At 42.2% G+C, this 17,722-nt stretch overlaps 1 protein-coding gene across 2 annotated transcripts in view; it reads left to right on the forward strand.

Moving 5' to 3' along the window:
* LOC138266930 (kinesin-like protein KIF1C) overlaps positions 1–17,722 on the forward strand; it is a 272,097-nt gene that overhangs the window by 34,577 nt on the left and 219,798 nt on the right. The window contains exon 2 of one of the 2 annotated variants that reach the window (XM_069215707.1): positions 10,769–10,921. In XM_069215707.1, the coding sequence (XP_069071808.1) occupies positions 10,816–10,921 (106 nt within the window). In that variant the 5' untranslated portion in view covers positions 10,769–10,815. The remainder of the gene's footprint in view (positions 1–10,768; positions 10,922–17,722) is intronic. The other variant, XM_069215708.1, reaches the window with a different exon arrangement.

A 17,722-nucleotide genomic window follows, 5' to 3' on the forward strand; every position in this document is an offset into this window, starting at 1 on the left:
GAAGAACAGTTTACGTTTCACCAATAACTTTAAGGCTGTTCAATGAATCTTCACAAACTTCAGAAAAACGTTAATCTGTCTCAACTGCTTCCCAGAAAGTTTCAGGTTGATCTGTCAAGCGGAGGCTGGGGTGAAAAAGGGGTGGGAGCCTCAACATGCATTTTCTCCATGCAAATTCACATATACATTTTGGAAAGTGTTTTAGATAAACACATCTGAACAGAATTACATCAAATGTGCCTAAAATGTAGATCTTTGCTCCAACTGTGCTTTATGTGATTTGGTCCAAATCTGTTACGTGGCTTTTGAGAAATGTAATTTCAAAATGTAGTAATAATATGAATAGTTGGTCCTGTAGGAGTCCTGCGGTGCTCTAGCATTTCAGTGGGACGAAGCAATCTCATTAGTTTGCTGTAACATCAACAGAAATGTTGTGACTTCCTGTTTAAGGACTTAGGACTTGATCACCGTGTTGTGAGATTCAAAAAAATAAAAAAAGATACAAGGTGGCAGAGTAGGGGTACCTTGACCCCCTGTGTGACCAAAACATTTTTTAACCATGCTGCGGGCTCCACGGTACTCCTTTGGGTCCTAGCGAGGCATCCTATATGGTCTTGCGGGTTGCACGGATTGGTTGATGGCATTGGGTATTGTGCTGGTCCACAGGCCAGTCCCTGCATCCAAATCTTTACAGTACATGGCAGAAGTTATACTTGGTGAGGGAGTTGGATTAATATGATATAAAAAAAACAGAAATTCACTAAAAAAGCAAAGGTTAGTGACATTATAGTTAGGTATGGTGATAAGAACTTACTTTACGTAAAAAAAATAAAAACTGATTTTACCAGAAAAAACAAAAGTTAAATCAATATTATATTTAAGACTTGTAATAATATAAAAAGTATTGTTTTAAAACAAAAAATCACTGAAATTCACTGGGTCATAATTTACCGAGCTTAACTATAACTTGGCCTCTGCCATGCACTGGTTATAACCTCACATATTACATCACTCAAATTGTGGTCAATTACATTGATGACATCACTGAATCAGTGATATCTCAAATCATTGATGATATCACTAGTTACATAATTGATTATGGAATCCAACCTACTAATTACTCTATAATCCAGTACAGAATTTCAGATATGAAAGTAAGTACTAAACAGCACAGATTCATGTGAAGCATAAATTACCTTTAACCAAGCTCCCACCACGTACAGCCTCCCCCCCCCTGTTACAAACATTTTGTGGATAGCTGACCTCATGTGGTCAGTCAGCCAGACATGGGTGGCCAAACCCCTGCAGCACGCTGCCTTTGCCCTGTGAACATCTCTTCATGGAAAACCCATTATATTGAGACACCAAACCCCTAATTTGTGCCTAGGCCCCTACTACACAAAGCCTTTGCCCTCTACTGAACTCTTTGTGGTTAGTCAACCTTTCGTGGACAGTGAACCAGGCATGGGTAGGAAAGTATTTTCTGCACACAGTTGTCGCCCTCGACCGAACACCTCCATGGAGAGCCTAGTATCTCAAGACAGCCAAGGCCCCTTTGCTGATGAAGACCCTAAAAACAAACAACCTTCACCCTGTACCAAACACTTTGCAGATAACCACCCACTTTTTGGCAATCAAGCACACAAGGTTCGGCAAGTTCCTTGTGCATACAGTCATCACTCCTTTACACAACTTATCATGGATAGCCTATTTCCTCCAGGCAATCAAGGTCTTAAAGGAGAGTAAACGCCTACTACATACAACCTTTGCCCTGTAATAAAGCTCTTACGGATAGTCGAACTCTTGTGTGCAATCCATGAGGCACGAGCAGGAAAGTATATGCTGCGTGCCGTCTTCGCCCTGTGTACAACCACTCACACAGGGCTCACTCCCTTCACACTCCCAAGACCCATTAGGAGGCCTAGCTTGCTGCTAAAGCTTACTCCGCAGTAAAAAGGCTGTTGAAAAGTAGGTCTAGATCAGGGATACTCAAAGTACACCGTGGGGCCATATGCGGCCCTTCTGACCTTTACACGCGGCCCCCATCAACGTTGCTGTTTAGTCAACTCTGCACTCACATTAAAAATATGTAAAATAAACGGGCATTTATTTAAAAGTTAAATGCAGATGCAGTAATTAGGGTGTACAGCACTGCTTAAGTTTAGGAATGTTTAAAGATATTGTGCAGAAAATGTTTACACATATGATAAAGTCTCTTCAAAATTCAAAAGTGTATTTAATTAACAGGCAAAGACTGTTTCTTCCAAGTAAAGCAGCTTATATCCGCTGCATCAAGAAGTTTTTATTTTTTAAAAGTGATAGTTGTCAAACATGAACTTAGAAACATTTATGCTCCCCCACACGCTGACAACAACTAAGAACTAAGAGGCAGGTCTGGAGTCGTTCCCCCTCTGGGTGGCCTGGGATTGCTATCTTACATAGACCACATTATAGTTTATGAAATCAAACACAGGAGACCTTTTTGTACAGGTTACATCCTGAACTCCTGAATATCATGGTCCTCCTATGTGATAATGAATTAAAAAGAGGGAAAGTTAGATAAAACAATTGGCAAGGATCACACAATTTGGTCAAGTGGGGAAGCTGAGCTTCACCCCATGTCTGGTTAGACATTTTGCAGTTCATTTCAGCCATTAGATGTACATGCTTTGCTTGCCCTACACCCATCTTACCCCACACACTGCTCCACCGCCCCACTCACCCCCCAACACTCCTGCCCCCTTGACCGCCCTACTGGCATCAGTGTGGCCCTTGGTTACCACACCATTCACCAAAATTTTGGCCCATGGGAAAATGTTTGAGTACCTATGGTCTAGACGTACCTTAGATCTGGATGATGTCATTAGTGTCATGAGCAGTGTATTGCAGGGATGTAAATTATAGTTAGATCAGTAAACATTTGGTGTAATTGTGTTCAGCAGTTTCTGAGAAATTGTTTGAAACAAAGACATTTTGTGCAGCGAGGATCAGCAGAGGCGACTGATCTCAAGATGAGATCTGATTGGCTACCATCACATCAACAAAGAAGTACCTGTAACTCGTACCCTAAATTCACTGTAACTCGTGCCCTCAACATGCACGGCTTATGAAGTTGCACATTAATCACTCATTCCATGTTCTATGACGACATTGATAACATCAGTTCATCATCTGAAATGACATAATTGATGAGAACACTCTACATGGCAGGGACACGAGTTAGTTTGTTAATTTAGGGCATGAGGTACAGTTTCCTGAGGTAACTGTAACTGGTGTATTTCTGTGGTTTTGATAATTTAAAATAGTTTGTTTTAAGTGACATACGCACCTAACTATAATGTCCCTTTAACTTTTGTTTTTTTTCCACTGAATGAGGTGTCACTGACTAAGGTTTTATTAATGTAAATTAACATTACGATTCCTAAATATAACATAACTTTAACATTAGTTTTTTGTGTGTGTGTATATATGTATGTGTGTGTATGTGTGTGTGTGTGTGTGTGTGTGTGTGTGTGTGTATATATATATATATATATATATATATACACACACACACATACATATAAAAATAATGATTCTACAGCTACCTCCTCTTAGCCCGAACTCTTGCTGATCTTGAAGGAGTTCACATATCGCGTCTGACGTTTTCTTATATATCCAGACATTGGCTCCTTTGTCTGGAGGGTCTTCCTACTCAAGGGGCTCGCTTGGGCTTCCTCAACGTTGCCCCTCCCGTCTGTTTGAGTCCTGTTTGTTGGAATAGCTCTAAAGCTCACTGTTGGCACTTAGAGTCTTTCACGCCACTTGTTGCTGTTACAGTTGCTCTCAAACAGTGAAGTCATGGTGGAAGAATGCAAGTGATAGGAGCTGGCGGGGAGTCCTGCAGGGTGAGAGTTTAGAGAAGGAAAAGGAAGCTTTGCTAATTATAGGGGTTTGGTGATGAGACAACACCAGCCACTAATGATGCATGCAGGGCTCCTGGTTGGCTTTTGTAATCAGCAGCAAGACTATCCGGTCTCCTCTACTGAAGGCGCGCACCTCTGTATTCTTAAAGTGACTGCCTTTTATGTGCACCTCTCCAGTGGCTCTTGTGCTGTGACGGCAGCAATTCCTTATCAGTAAATTGATGGGGACACGAGGAGTCACTACTTATAAACATTATGAGTAAGGTCTTAACATTCGTGCATGAATGGTAGCAAGACACTTGAGGGATGTATACCATAGCATTGCCATCTAGTGCAGTGGTTCTTAAATTTTCCACTTCTGTGGACCCCCACTGGAACACGGGGACCACCCCCAATGAATCGGTATTAGAATCCAGGGACCCTTACTGAGTTGCTTCTGGAAGCCGATGACCTGCCATAAACATGTTCAATGATCTGGACCGTAAAACACTACACACAGATCCATCATCATCCATACTATGTTCTCTTTGGAACACTTGCATTGTTCCCATGAATCAATCTGAGGATATTACCCTAAACGTCCAATTTCAAATTCTTCCACCACTACCGGACGTTTTAAACATTTTCATTAGTACATTTTACTTCTTTATTTATATCCACTTTATTAAACTGTTGATATTTAATTTTCTAAGCAGTCGGGGACCCCCAGAGTAGGCTTCACAGACCCTTACAGGTCCCTGGACCACTGTTTAAAAACCACTGTGCTTGGCTGTCAGAATGAACATATCTGGCTGGATAATGGAATTGGTATTTTCAATCTCTGTACATAGGTGTCCAATGGCCCAATTTTAAAGCATCTCCTATTTAAAGGAAATTTGAAAGAACTTGTTCTGCTTGCAAAGTTGATTTAAAAAAAAAACGTATTTTGCCTCTATTTAAAAAACACACATATCGACCTTCTGTCAGTGTTGCCTCCATACGGCATATTGAAAAGAGACATTATTCCTTTTAGAGTGGTCTTGGACATTAAATGTGTGGTTTCACTGAAGATTGCCTTAACTGAAAGCTAGGAGTACTTTCTTGTCCGCAGGCATTGAATCATCAAAGGGCATTTTATAACCTCAGCAGTTTGTATTGTAATAACGTATAGGGGGATCAAGGAGTTAGGGTCTGGAAGCAAAAAAATGTAATACTTCAATTCCATTTTGATGTTATGCCTCTCCTCATCCCCTCTTTTAAGTTGTTTGAGAAGCTGGTTCATCTGTTTCCTGATAATGGCCAGGTGGGCCCTCCCAGGTCTTCTCTTCAAGGTTTGGAACTGAGTTCGGGGATTATGATGGTTTTTCCGGGCCTTTGTTTTTCATGGCCAACTGAATCCACAGATGTCTCTCTTCTGGCTTAGTTTTCAGGGATCTGACGAATCCTTAAAGTTGAAAGATTTATCCAAGCTAGAGTTGAAATAAACAGAGAGGAGACTACCAGCCCTAGCCCACACCTTGCTGCTGTTCTGCAAGAATGGTCACTACCAGCGACTGACCAAAATCTACAATGGAGCCTATATAATGACATTACTTGAAGGTGTTTTCCTTTGACAGGGAATACGGCATGTAATGACAGAGGTTCTTTAGCCATTGGGGCCACAAGGGCCCTTGTACTATGTCAGGTTCCTCTGGCAGTCCTCTATCAAGGGTTTACCAACCAAGATAGGGCAGAGGTTACAGAGTATGTAGTTTGTTAATTGCATCCTGAATTCATTAGATATTCTATTAATACTTATAACACCTGCATGCTCTGTTTTGCCTTGGCAAATATATACATGCAAGTTCTTAAAATGCATTCTCCCCCAGTGCTTAACAAGACAAAATTATTTTGTGATTATGGAATCATTTCTTTGGAGCAGCACATCTGGAGGTGTGGGATGAACTGTTCGGGGACCCTTTATCACCCTCTTTAATATTGAGGTGTTAAAACTCTGTCACTAAATATTGCTGCAGAATTTCTTCTTGGAACTGTATAGACGTGTGTAAGATATTCTGAGGAGACTAAAGTCTACTTTTGTCACTGTTGTCTCTTTTATGAATTAAAGACATTTAGATTGCTTCGTGTTCCATAGCTTAAATAACTCAGTGTGCATTATTTTTTTGCGTTAATTGATTATTACCAACTGATTTAGATGTATTCTTGTAGTGGCAGCGTATTTGCCAAAGTACCAGGAGAGCACAGAGTCCTCTTAAATCTCCACTCTAAAGGCAAGAAGATTGACATCCCTGGAGCAGTGCTGTTCTTTAGTCCACGTGTCACACATTGTAGATGATTACATGTCTTCTTCTGTACTTCATGTATGTGTCCTTTCTTCTCCCATAAAATCTAGAGCACTTCTTTGTTGAATGTAACCGACACTCCTTTATATGATCTGTAATATGTTTTCTTTAGTGCATTTCTGTTTTAAAAAACAAGCATTTGCAATGCAATAGGTCTTGCATTTTCTTGAGTTAGAGCTATTAACACAGTAAAATTAATAATTTGACTTTTCTTGCCACATATATTGGTCAACTCTGCCTCATAATTGTTCGTCTTTTGCTGCCATATAATTCCAGTGGCCCAGCATTTAACTAAAGTGCTTCCATTTACCTTATTCCTCTATATTGAAAAATATACACTTATATAAACCTTTATTTGAAATATACTTTTGATATGTAACACTCAAAACACCATAACAAAAATATCATCTGGGATGGATTGGAGGGTGAAAGAAAAGAGGGAGTCTGGAGTAAAGATAGAGAGGACAAATGGCTTAGTAACGGTGTCACGGGTCCTGAAATAAGAAAGTAAAATGGTTGACTGGAATTTTGGTAGGGAAATACAGCATTAATTAGCGTTGAGTGAAGACTGTAGGTCTCTGGGCCCCAGTGCCACTGCCCCTTTTGCTCCATTGATCACTAGGCCTCAGGAGGGAAAGCAGATCAGGGATGTGGAATTCCTATAGCCCGATGCCCGGGACATCTTGTTTGAGGTCAAGGGCAACAAGTTTTTATGTTTACTTTGTCCTTGGGACAAGTAGGCCCAACCCTCTGCAGCACAAACCCTTTGGCTGCCTGTTTACAGAGAGTGGAACTCTCTACAGTTGAGGTAATGTGTTTCCAAAAGACAATGCTGTTCGAACTTGTATTTATGGTTCATTATTTGAAAACCTTCATTATTAGGGTGAGTGCTGTAAATAAATGTTTTAAGGTCACACTTCACTACTGACGTTGGTTCCAGTACAAATAAAAAAAACGTGTATACACATGTTTGAAAAGTTTAGGCTATGAGGCTAAGTATAATGCTCCCAGAATGCTCTCTGATTAGATGCAAATGAGGTGTCATTTAGTAAAATGTTTTGATGCATGCTAGTATTTCCCAAAAATATTTCTAATGGAAAATCAGTGTAACCATTTTCAACACGATTATGGGAAGCATGAAAATAAACAAACACTGACAAAGCCAACTGATCTGACATATTTTTATAAGTCTTTTAGTTTCATCAATGCGTGTCTTGTTTTGACATGGCTTTTGTAACACTTTATTGTTGTGGGAGCTACCAGGCCCTCAACATTGTAACAAACACTGGCAAAAAAAAAAAAAAAACGTTTTTGAACTCTAAAAGCACACGTTGCCACCAGTGGCATAACAAAGGCCCCGCAGCCGGCCTCCAGGGGGCCCCTTCAGCACAGCACCTGCCCTGAGTGAGTCTGGTGAGGGGGCTCCTTCACGTTCTTTGCAAAGGGGCACCCTCCAGTTTCGTTACGTCACTGATTGCCACTGTAGTTCCTGACACTGAACAAAACTACTTTGTGTGCCAATATGCTCCTTGTAGAAGAGAAGAATGCGATCACTCACAGTAAAGCCAGCCGAAAGAGAGAGAAATAGAAGTTTAATAAAAACAAAATGTCTTTAACACCAGACCTAATTAGGGACCAAGACCCACATGTAGGTAGCTTTTTGCATGTCGCAAACAGCGACTTTCGCTGTTTGCGACGTGCAAAAAGCACATTGCGATGCACAAACCCAGTTTTGCGATTCGGTAACCTGGTTACCGAATCGCAAAACGGGTTTGCGACTCGCAATTAGGAAGGGGTGTTCCCTTCCTAATTGGGACTCGCAGTGCAATGTAGGATTGTTTTGCGAACGCGGGCGCAAACCAATCGCAGTTTGCACCCATTTCAAATGGGTGCTAACACTTTCACAAAAGGGAAGGGGTCCCCCTGGGACCCCTTCCCCATTGTGAATGTCACTGTAAAAAAAATTTCAGAGCAGGCAGTGGTCCACAGGACCACTGCCTGCTCTGAAAAAATGAAACGAAAACGTTTCATTTTTCGTTTTTGTAATGCATCTCGTTTTCCTTTAAGGAAAACGGACTGCATTACAAAAAAAAAAAAACTGCTTTATTGAAAAGCAGTCACAGACATGGTGGTCTGCTGTCTCCAGCAGGCCACCATCCCTGTGAGGCCGCCATTCGCAAGGGGGTCGCAAATTGCGACCCACCTCATGATTATTCATGAGGTGTGCATTTGCGAAGCCCTTGCGAATCACAGATTGTGTCGGGGACACCATCCTACATTCGGATTTGCGACTCGCAATTTGCGGGTCGCAAATCTGAACCTACCTACATGTGGCCCCAAATTCTTAAAGAAAGTCACAAAAGTGCACCCATGGTATATGTCGTACCCCTATAAAATATTTGTGAACTGTATTTTAGTATGGGCAAATACGCATGTGTAGATTTGCTCATGTGAAAATCTATTGAGCATTTGCAAGTTCATTTTCCCTCCAGCCACTTGCTTCCCAACCCTGGAAGAAGTTCTAATTCTGCCATTGTCCGGAGTAAATGTCCAACCTTTCTTATTATGGGAAAATATTAGAGAGAAGCTGGTGAAGATCTTTAAAACATGCAGGTTAGTAGGTTTGCAGACTCAAAGGCATTCCAGCCCTGGAACTATTGATTACTGCTTCCTCCAGCCCCAGTATGCAGATCTGCAGAAAGGTGGAAAAATAAGGAAATTGCTACAGTAGGGATTGAAACTGCAAGTATTCAAGCCCTACTATGGTAGTAGCCCTGGCATAATCAGAGAGGCTATTATCAGAGCTCCTACATAATGAGATTGCTGCCATAATTTGGCGCCACACTACATGGCACCAAAGGGACAAGTAGATCTTTTTACAGGACAAGTAGATTTGAGAAGCAACCTGTCCTGTGGACAAGTAGATATTTTAATAAATTCCACACCCCTGCAGATGGGGTGGAAGTGAAAAGAATACAACAGTCAAAAGGAAGAAAGAGAAGGGGTCGCAAAGAATTTGGAAAAAAAGGAAAAGAAAGAATGATAAAATGAAAACACAGGTTAAGAGAAGTAATGGAGCAAACGTGTGAGACAAAAGAGAAAAGGGGAGGAAGCTAACGGATGAAAGATAAAAAAGGAAAAATAATGAAAAGTGTGAAAAGAAAGAGAAAAATGAACATTCGAGAAAAAAGAGAGATAGTGGGTCCAGTATTGGCTTGCCAGTGGAACTGAATTGAGCTACTGTGGCGGAACTGTATTGGAGCGCGGTCACAGCATAGAAAAGGAAGTGACCGTACTGGGGTAGAACTGAGGTGCACTGATGGAGCTGCATCCTAGGTCCCAGTACTGGAACAGGAGAGTGTACTGACTGTAAGAACTGAGGTACTCTGGCAGACAGCATCAGTCGGTTTCTGGTCTGGCTGAGGGGCTTGAAGTGCGTGAACTAAAGGTGCACTGATGGAGCTGCACCCGAGGTCTCAGTACTGGAAAAGCAGTGTGTACTGACTATAAGAACTGAGGTGCTCTGGCAGACAGCGTGTTTTGGGTTTTGGCACTGGCACAACTGAGGGCTTGGAGTGTGTGAACTGCGGTGCACTGATGGAGCTGCAATTGGGATCCCAGTATGGAGCAGAAGTGGGCACTGTCTAAGGATTGCGGAGCCCTGCTAGAGCTGGGTGCCTAGGCAATAAGCAATTACAAGTGATCCTCCGCCCATGCTCTCTGCACATAGGCAGACACCCTTGATATAGAAAATCCAAGCCAAGGAAGGGCGGGAGACAGGCAGCTGAGAGAGGGTGCACAGATCCCACAAAGACCAAATGTGACCAAGATAACAGCCTGATTTATAGCCTTGTTTACAGTTAAGCTCAGAGCAAGAATGGTCTGTAAATGAAAAGGGAAGCTTCCCTGGAGAGGAGCAGGAAACAAAGTAAAAATAAAAAAGTCCCCTACATGCCAGATAAACAGGACAAAGCGTAATTATATAGTAGTTGGTCCCTGTTCCCACACAGAAGAAAGAGGGACAAAGAGGCATGACTGACCACTAGCAAGGAAGGATTTTTTTAAATGACACAAACTAACAAATTAAATATCTGGAAGCCCACAGAAGAAGTGTACTGAAAAGTATACCAGAGCTTTTAAGCTTACGTTCAACCGAAAAAAGGAACGTTGTGTTCTCATTTTTTGACTGCAAATGTGTTATTGCGTTTGTTTTAAAAAATTAATTGACCAATTATTCCATGATTGCCTGCCTTTCGATTTTCGCAGTATTTTTGTTTGATTTCCAAAATTCATCATTATATTTCTGTTAAAAATGATAGACTGGTCCACTTTGCTTTGAGACCTACACTTTTTTCCACATTGGCTTCGAAATGTATGTGGATCTTTGATGCATGAATGGGTAACTCTCAGTTGGATGCTTCGACTGATTGAAATAATTAATACATATATGTAGCTGTCTATACATTTGTAACAGTAAACATGGTACAGTTTAATACAGTAGTGAAGAAACTGATAGAGGCACGATCTTGTTTTTCTTTTCAGTTAGCAGCCACCAATTTCACTGAGGTCTGAGCTCCAAGAAGTCCAAAATGGCGGGAGCATCTGTAAAAGTTGCAGTTCGAGTGCGACCATTTAACTCACGTGAAACGACCAGGGATGCAAAATGCGTGATTCAGATGCAAGGAAACTCCACATGTAAGTGTTAAAGTTTAGATGTGTAATTTTTCCAATAGATTTTCTTTATTACCTCATTTCACTGCACTGTTTTATGTATGTCACTTGCTACTGTCATATAGTAAAAATGGTTGATTACCAGTCTAATAATTAGCAGCAGGGAACTTAGAGTTTTAATGTTTGCCTTCAATGTTTTGCAATTTGTTTCAAGACCAAAGAGTATGATTTAGTGACTAAGGTGGACTTTGATATATTTGCCTAAAAGTTAATTTGTTAAAATCTTGGATGTTTCGCTGTTTTTGTGGAAAGATATCCGTATACACTGGATGTTGTCCTCTGAATTCCACCTTTCTATTAATTACTTCATTGCTGTGTGTTTAGTGGAGTGTCACACCTTAGACTGTGAAGAACATGCATATTGATAAAATCTAGATGTGACCTGTTGTGGTGTAACTACAGTGTTTTATCCTTTTTGATAACAGAGATAGGCATGAACACTACATCACATCAACATGGTAGTCACGCTTCATGGGAAGTATTCCACACTATCTATTGGCTCAGGGGTCCTTGATTGCCATGTACAGAGGTATACTTGTGCTCCATGGGAAATAGTGCAGATGGTGGTATGGATTCTCCCATACCACTTCAAGTATAATTTTGGTGATGTGGTTAAATATGGACCGGATGTGGCAAAACAGTTTGTATGTTTGGGCCTGGACACCATGTATTCAATGGCCAAAGTCATGGGGTCTCCTGTTTTCATCAGAGCCCATTCTTGGCTATGCTCAACGTGCTTTTCTGGGGACGTCCAGGCAAATTTAATGAATATGCCTTTCAATGGAACACACCTTTTTTGTGAAGAAGACAACCCTGTCCTAGAATTATTTAAACAAGGTTGAGCTATTGCTCTGTCCTAAGGGTTGGCGCCCCCTCACCAAGCCTTCTACATACAGTCCTACAAATGTTGCTATTCTCCAATGTTGGGGTATCTTTCATAGATTCACATGCTTGAATAATTCCCAGTCGTTGAAGTGGGAGTCTAATGGTATCATAGTAACCGGTATATATCAGTATAATAGGCTGTAAAGGGAATACAAAGATCAGCATAATAGCCTATTTATGTCCTTTTTTTAAAAAGGGACCAAAGTTGAACAACGACCAATCAGGCAACAGCACCATTTAGAACACTCCCAGCAGAGTCATCTTCCCTCCGGTTTTCTACCGCACGTCTTGTGACAGGGAGTCTCCCTGAGTTCTGTTCAGTTTTCGTCACATTTTCTACTAGAATACTTCTAGTGGTGTTCCAGTATGTCAGAAGTGTTGAAAAAAGGATTATTTCGGCCTTGTGGGACCTGTGTCAAGAAGAGGCGGCCTTCAGGGGATCCACACACATAATGTATCTATTGCTTTCGCCCGGCCCACCAGGTTAGAGATTTCAAAGTTTGCAGAACATTTTCTGTAAAGACACTTAAGGATAGGGAAGGGTGTCTTTTGCTTTGGCTCCAAAATCTAAAAACAAAGACTGTGGTCCTATCTGAAAAGGAGAATAATGACACTTCTGCCACCGTTCAACCAAGATCTAGGAAAAGGGAGAGGTCACTACATGGGTCACCTCAAGGACAGAAATAGGCCCTCGAAAAGACGCATTATCTAGCGTCTAAAGGCTCCTCTCAAGAGGCAAAAGCAGGCATGACAGAATCCTGCTCTGAGCCTCCCACTCCCTCTCTGATAGTATCTATGAAAACTCTAATATCCTTTTTGGAGCCGGTGATGAAAAAGAAACTGACAGACGCTTTGTCGACGATGGTGTCGTGATTGAAATCATCGACAACGATGGTGAAAGTTAAGATGAATAATGTGCGTTAGTGATGATTGTGATGGAGATCTTGTCGTCCTCATCGACTACAACGTCGACAGTACTGTCAAGGAAAACCACACTTTTCACGACAACCACACTGTCAACAAAGACCATTCCATCGACAAAGACCGTGACGAGAACGACTCCACCAATGAAGCGCTTGACGAGGACAGCACCATCAACGAGCGTATCATTGATGAAAGAAGGAAAACCCGAGTCGACTGCACTACTGACGAGAATACCGTTGACGACCTTGTCCACAAGACCACATCTTTACAGATACAGGGAGAAGTTTCCAAATCTCGGTCTCCTCCACCACCCCCCACCCCCATTGACAACTTCATTAAACAGGCTGCAATCTGCGCCTTTGTTACTGCGCCCAGAAACTACTTCACCTACCAAGGTGTCGCGTTTCCCACTGAGCCATTTGCTAGATGTTGATGATTCGGATGATGATGATCAGGGCCCCTTTAGTACAGCCCACCAGAACTGCTTGTGAAATACCAGGAAGTTGACGAAGAGTGCTATGAGCCTGTGTATCAAGGCCGTGAATATGGTCGTCAGTTACATCAGCCTATGGCCCAATCTCCACATTACCTTCCACCACAAGATATGATCCAGGTACCAGCATCTCTAGTTCAAGACCTAGAAGATATGCTTCATCATTGCTATAGACGTTTCAGCAGGCGAACAGTCTGCTTCTGAACAGACGCTGCTAAACCACAGTAGCTAGTGCTGCCACTGTCTCCAAGGATGACACCTAGAACACCTATTGCTATGCCTCCTAGGGTTGACCTGGCATCATCTTCATCTCAGGAGGGTGAAGAAGACAGAGATTGTGTGATGTATGTTGCCTCTATTGGTTTGCGGCAATTGGCACGCTTAGTAGTTCTCAGATGACCGGCCTGGCTAAAAGCTACTACGTTCCATCCAGAGGTCCAAAGAAAGATAATAGACCTGCCTTATGATGGCAAGGTTTTATTCGGTAAGCACATTGATGATGCACTGCTTGCTTTCAAGTCTGCCACTGAAACCGCAAGATTACTAGGAGTCCTCCAGTATCAAAAGACACCCTTTTGTGGCATACGGGGGCGTGGAACATACTCCTTTTGAGGTGGGTATCAGCAGTATCAGCCATGTTCCTCCTTCCAACAGCTTTTCCAACCGGGTTTTCCATAAGGACAAACCTATCACATGCCACCATCAGCAGTTTACTCAAAACAACAGCCTAAGAGAAAGCAAACCGCTTTGACCAGAGACAACACAAGGAAGCAATGACAGCCTTTCAGTGCCCGGTACTTCCATTATGGATTACCACCAGAGTCTTGAACTGTTAAACCAAGTGGAAGAACATCACAACAGACAAATGGATCCTAGACCTCATCAAATATGTACGTACCCTGGAGCTCACTGAAATTCCACCTCATGCACCACCAACCCAATCCTTGCCTTCCCACCTTTATCTTCTTCACAAGATTGCATAGGCTATGTTGGCCAAAAGTGATATAGACAAAGTTTCATCTTCGCAGAGAGGGAAGGGTTTCTATTCTAGTTTTTTACTGATGACTTCAAGAAATCAGTGAGAATGGTGTCCTATTCTGCATCTTAGAAAACTCAACAAGTACCTCAGAAGCAATCTTTTTATGATTACACTCCTGGAGATTTTTTATCTTCTCAATCACGGAGTTTTCATGACAGCCCAATAACTTCAAGATGTTTACTTTCATATTCTCATACATTCCAAGCATAAAAACTATCTCATGTTCACAGTAGCTGGCACTCATTATCAGTTCAAAGTGCCCCTGTTGGGCCTCAGATCTGCACCCCAGAGTTTTACAAAATGTCTTGTTCTAGTGGCGGATTACTTAAGTCAAAAGGGCCTCCAAGTTTTCCCTTAGCTCAGAGACTGGCTGATAAAAGCACTGTCTTTTCACCAAGCTTCTCTAGATACCACAAATTGTCTTTTGACATTTTATACATAGGGACTCACAGTAAACTTTTAAAAATCTATCCTCTTCCCCCTCCTCGAGGATCACTTTTCTGGGACCAACATTAGGCACAAAAAGTTCTTGTCCACAGAAAGGCAAAAGAAGATGTGGGCAATAGTCCGCGATCTTTTGAAAAGACAGTCCACTTGAGTTTGCCATCCCAGAGTTCCACTAGGTATGATGTCTTCAGCCATCCGTCGTCTTCCCAACACTCATCTAAAAAAGAGACCGTTCCTGGAGGAACTGAATACATAATGGCTGCAAATGGACAGCTCATTCAACATCATCCACATTACACCGGCAATGAAAAAAGCTCTCCCTTGGATAGAGCCAAGAAATTTTGCATTGGGAATGTCCTTTCTCTCCCCACTCGCGGAGTACGTCATAACAACAGAATGGACAATGCAACAGCTATGCATTACCTCAACAAACAAGGAGTTAAAAAATCTCAATCCCTCTCGCAGGAAGCTCACCTCATATGGAAATGGGCGATAGCTCATCAAATACCTTAGCAGATACCTAAACAGAAAGCTCAAACGTGTCACGAATGGGAGCTAAAACAGACGATCTTCAACACAGTTTTCCATAAATGGGGGACGCCAGCCCTGAATCTTTTTGCATCAAGAGACCACAAAAAATGCCGGTTCTATGCTAGTTGGGATCTTCGCAAGGTGTCTTGGGGGAATGCGTTTTTGATACAATGGTCAGGGATCTCTACCTACACTTCCCCCCGATCACCCTCATTCCCAGGGTCATCCAGAAGATGAGGAGAGAGCCTTGCCAGCTGTAACTGATCTTGTTGGCCCGGAGAACAGTGGTTTACGGAGCTCCTGTTAGTGTTGGTGGAGCTTCGTGTGCAGCTCAAGCCTCAGAAGGATCTGTTATCAATGAATCGCGGGCAGATCATTCATCCAGACCTGATTTCTCTACATTTATTGGCATGGCTCCTGAAGACAATGAACTCCCAACATCTAGATATTCCTTAGGACTGTAGGGATATCCTGGCAGAAGCTAGAGCTGAGGCAACAAATAAGTTATTATGTTTGAAATGGAAGCGTTTCTGTTTATGGTGTCTAAGCTTGAATGTACATCCTGTGTCCTCACTTACTGAGCACCTGCTGCCCTACTGGCACTCTCCATCAGGATACATTTTGCAGCGATTTCTAAATAAAGAAAGCTTACAGGCTCACCTTCTCTATGTTCAAACAGATTAGCAGTTTCTGAAGGGGCTCTTCATAACATTTCCTCCAATACAATCGCCTCCACCAGCATGGCAGCTTAACGTTGTGCTGTCCCATCTTCTGAAAACGCCCTTCGAGACAATTTGCAAGGCAGATCTTAAAATCTTGGCATGGAAGCTTGCCTCACTTCTGGCTTTAACTTCAGCAAGGAGAGTAAGTGAGCTACAGGCCCTCACACTTTAAGGGCCTTTTCTTCAATTCAAACATAATAAGGTCATCCTTCAAACTAATCCTAGGTTCATAACTAAAGTACAGATGGACTTCCATCTCAACTAACCTGTTGTTCTTTGTACTTTTTTCACAAATCCACAGATAACTGCAGAAACAACATTGCATACTCTCGATGTAAAAAGATGCTTACATTTCTATATACAATGTACAAAGGACTTTCTCAAATCGGGACAGTTATTTGTGGCATACATGGTAGCCATATTAGGAGTGGCCCGCTCACTAAAGCCACCATTGCAAGGTGGACTGCATCAGCAATACAGCTCTGCCACTCAAAGGCTGGTAGGCCCCTTCATTCTAAAGTCAAGATGCATTCCACTGGAGCAATATCGTTGACAGTGGCTCTGTTTGCTGGGGTTTTGATTGACAGTATCTGCTGAGCTGCAATGTGGAAAAGTAAGCATGCGTTCATGCAACATTACTGTCTAGATATGGATCACCACAATGATGCAGCAGTGGGTCAAGCAGTACTTTGGCATCTTTTCCAATAAGGTGAGCCCTTTTTACAATAGAATGTATAATATGGTATCCACCATCCACTATTATATGCATGTGTATTTGATTGATATATATTGCACTGCTAACTATTCTGATTCACGCATGTGAATCTATGAAAGATATCCCAGTGCTGGAGGAAGCATTTGTTACTTACCTATAGGTCCCGTTCTCCAGTATTGGTATCTTTCCTAGATTCACATACAACCCACCGTCCGCTCTCCTTCTTGACCAGTGAGGTTTATCCCACTAGTGCTTGGACAATCTGAGGGAAGATGCCTTTGGTGGGAGTGTTGTAAGGGTGCTGTTGCATATTGGTCAATGGTCAACTTTGGTCCTTTTAAAAAAAAAAAAAAAAAAAAAAAAAAAAGACATAGATAGGCTATTAAGCTGAACTCTGTATGCTCTTTACAGCCTTTTATACTGATATATACTGCTTACTATAATACAGTGGTACTCCCACTTCAACGACGAGGAAAGATTGAAGCATGTGAATCTATGAAAGATACCAATACTGGTGAACGGGAGTTACAGTTAAGTAACAAATTCTTTCCAGGGGGCTAACCTTTCGTCAGTGGCAACCTTCCCAGCTCGTCCGTAGCTGAATTATTTCCTTCTGCATTACAGAGGGTGTTGCAAGGACTAGTGCATGCAGGCACAGCAGCCCCCCTCAACCACCACCTCCTTCCTGGCACCACCTGACAAGTTGCTTTAGTTTTCCCCATTGTTGGGGGAGAATGGTGACATTCCAACTACAGGCCTGGCAAGTCATTACAGTCGACCAGTGGGTCTTACTAATTGTAGATAGAGGCTATGTCCTTCCCTTCCATCAAAACCATCCCTCATTCCCAACCAGAGCATCACACTTCCAATCATCATCAGGAAGTATCAGCACTGTTTTGGAAAGGGGCGATAGTTTGTCAGGGATGTTACTCCCGGCACTTTGGCCTGTGCCCAGTTCTGGATCTCAGGTTGTTGAATTCTTCATGGCAGGCTTACCGCAGCTGATGCT

The sequence above is a fragment of the Pleurodeles waltl genome, chromosome 12 (assembly GCF_031143425.1).
Source record: "Pleurodeles waltl isolate 20211129_DDA chromosome 12, aPleWal1.hap1.20221129, whole genome shotgun sequence".
NCBI classification, from domain to species: domain Eukaryota; kingdom Metazoa; phylum Chordata; class Amphibia; order Caudata; family Salamandridae; genus Pleurodeles; species Pleurodeles waltl.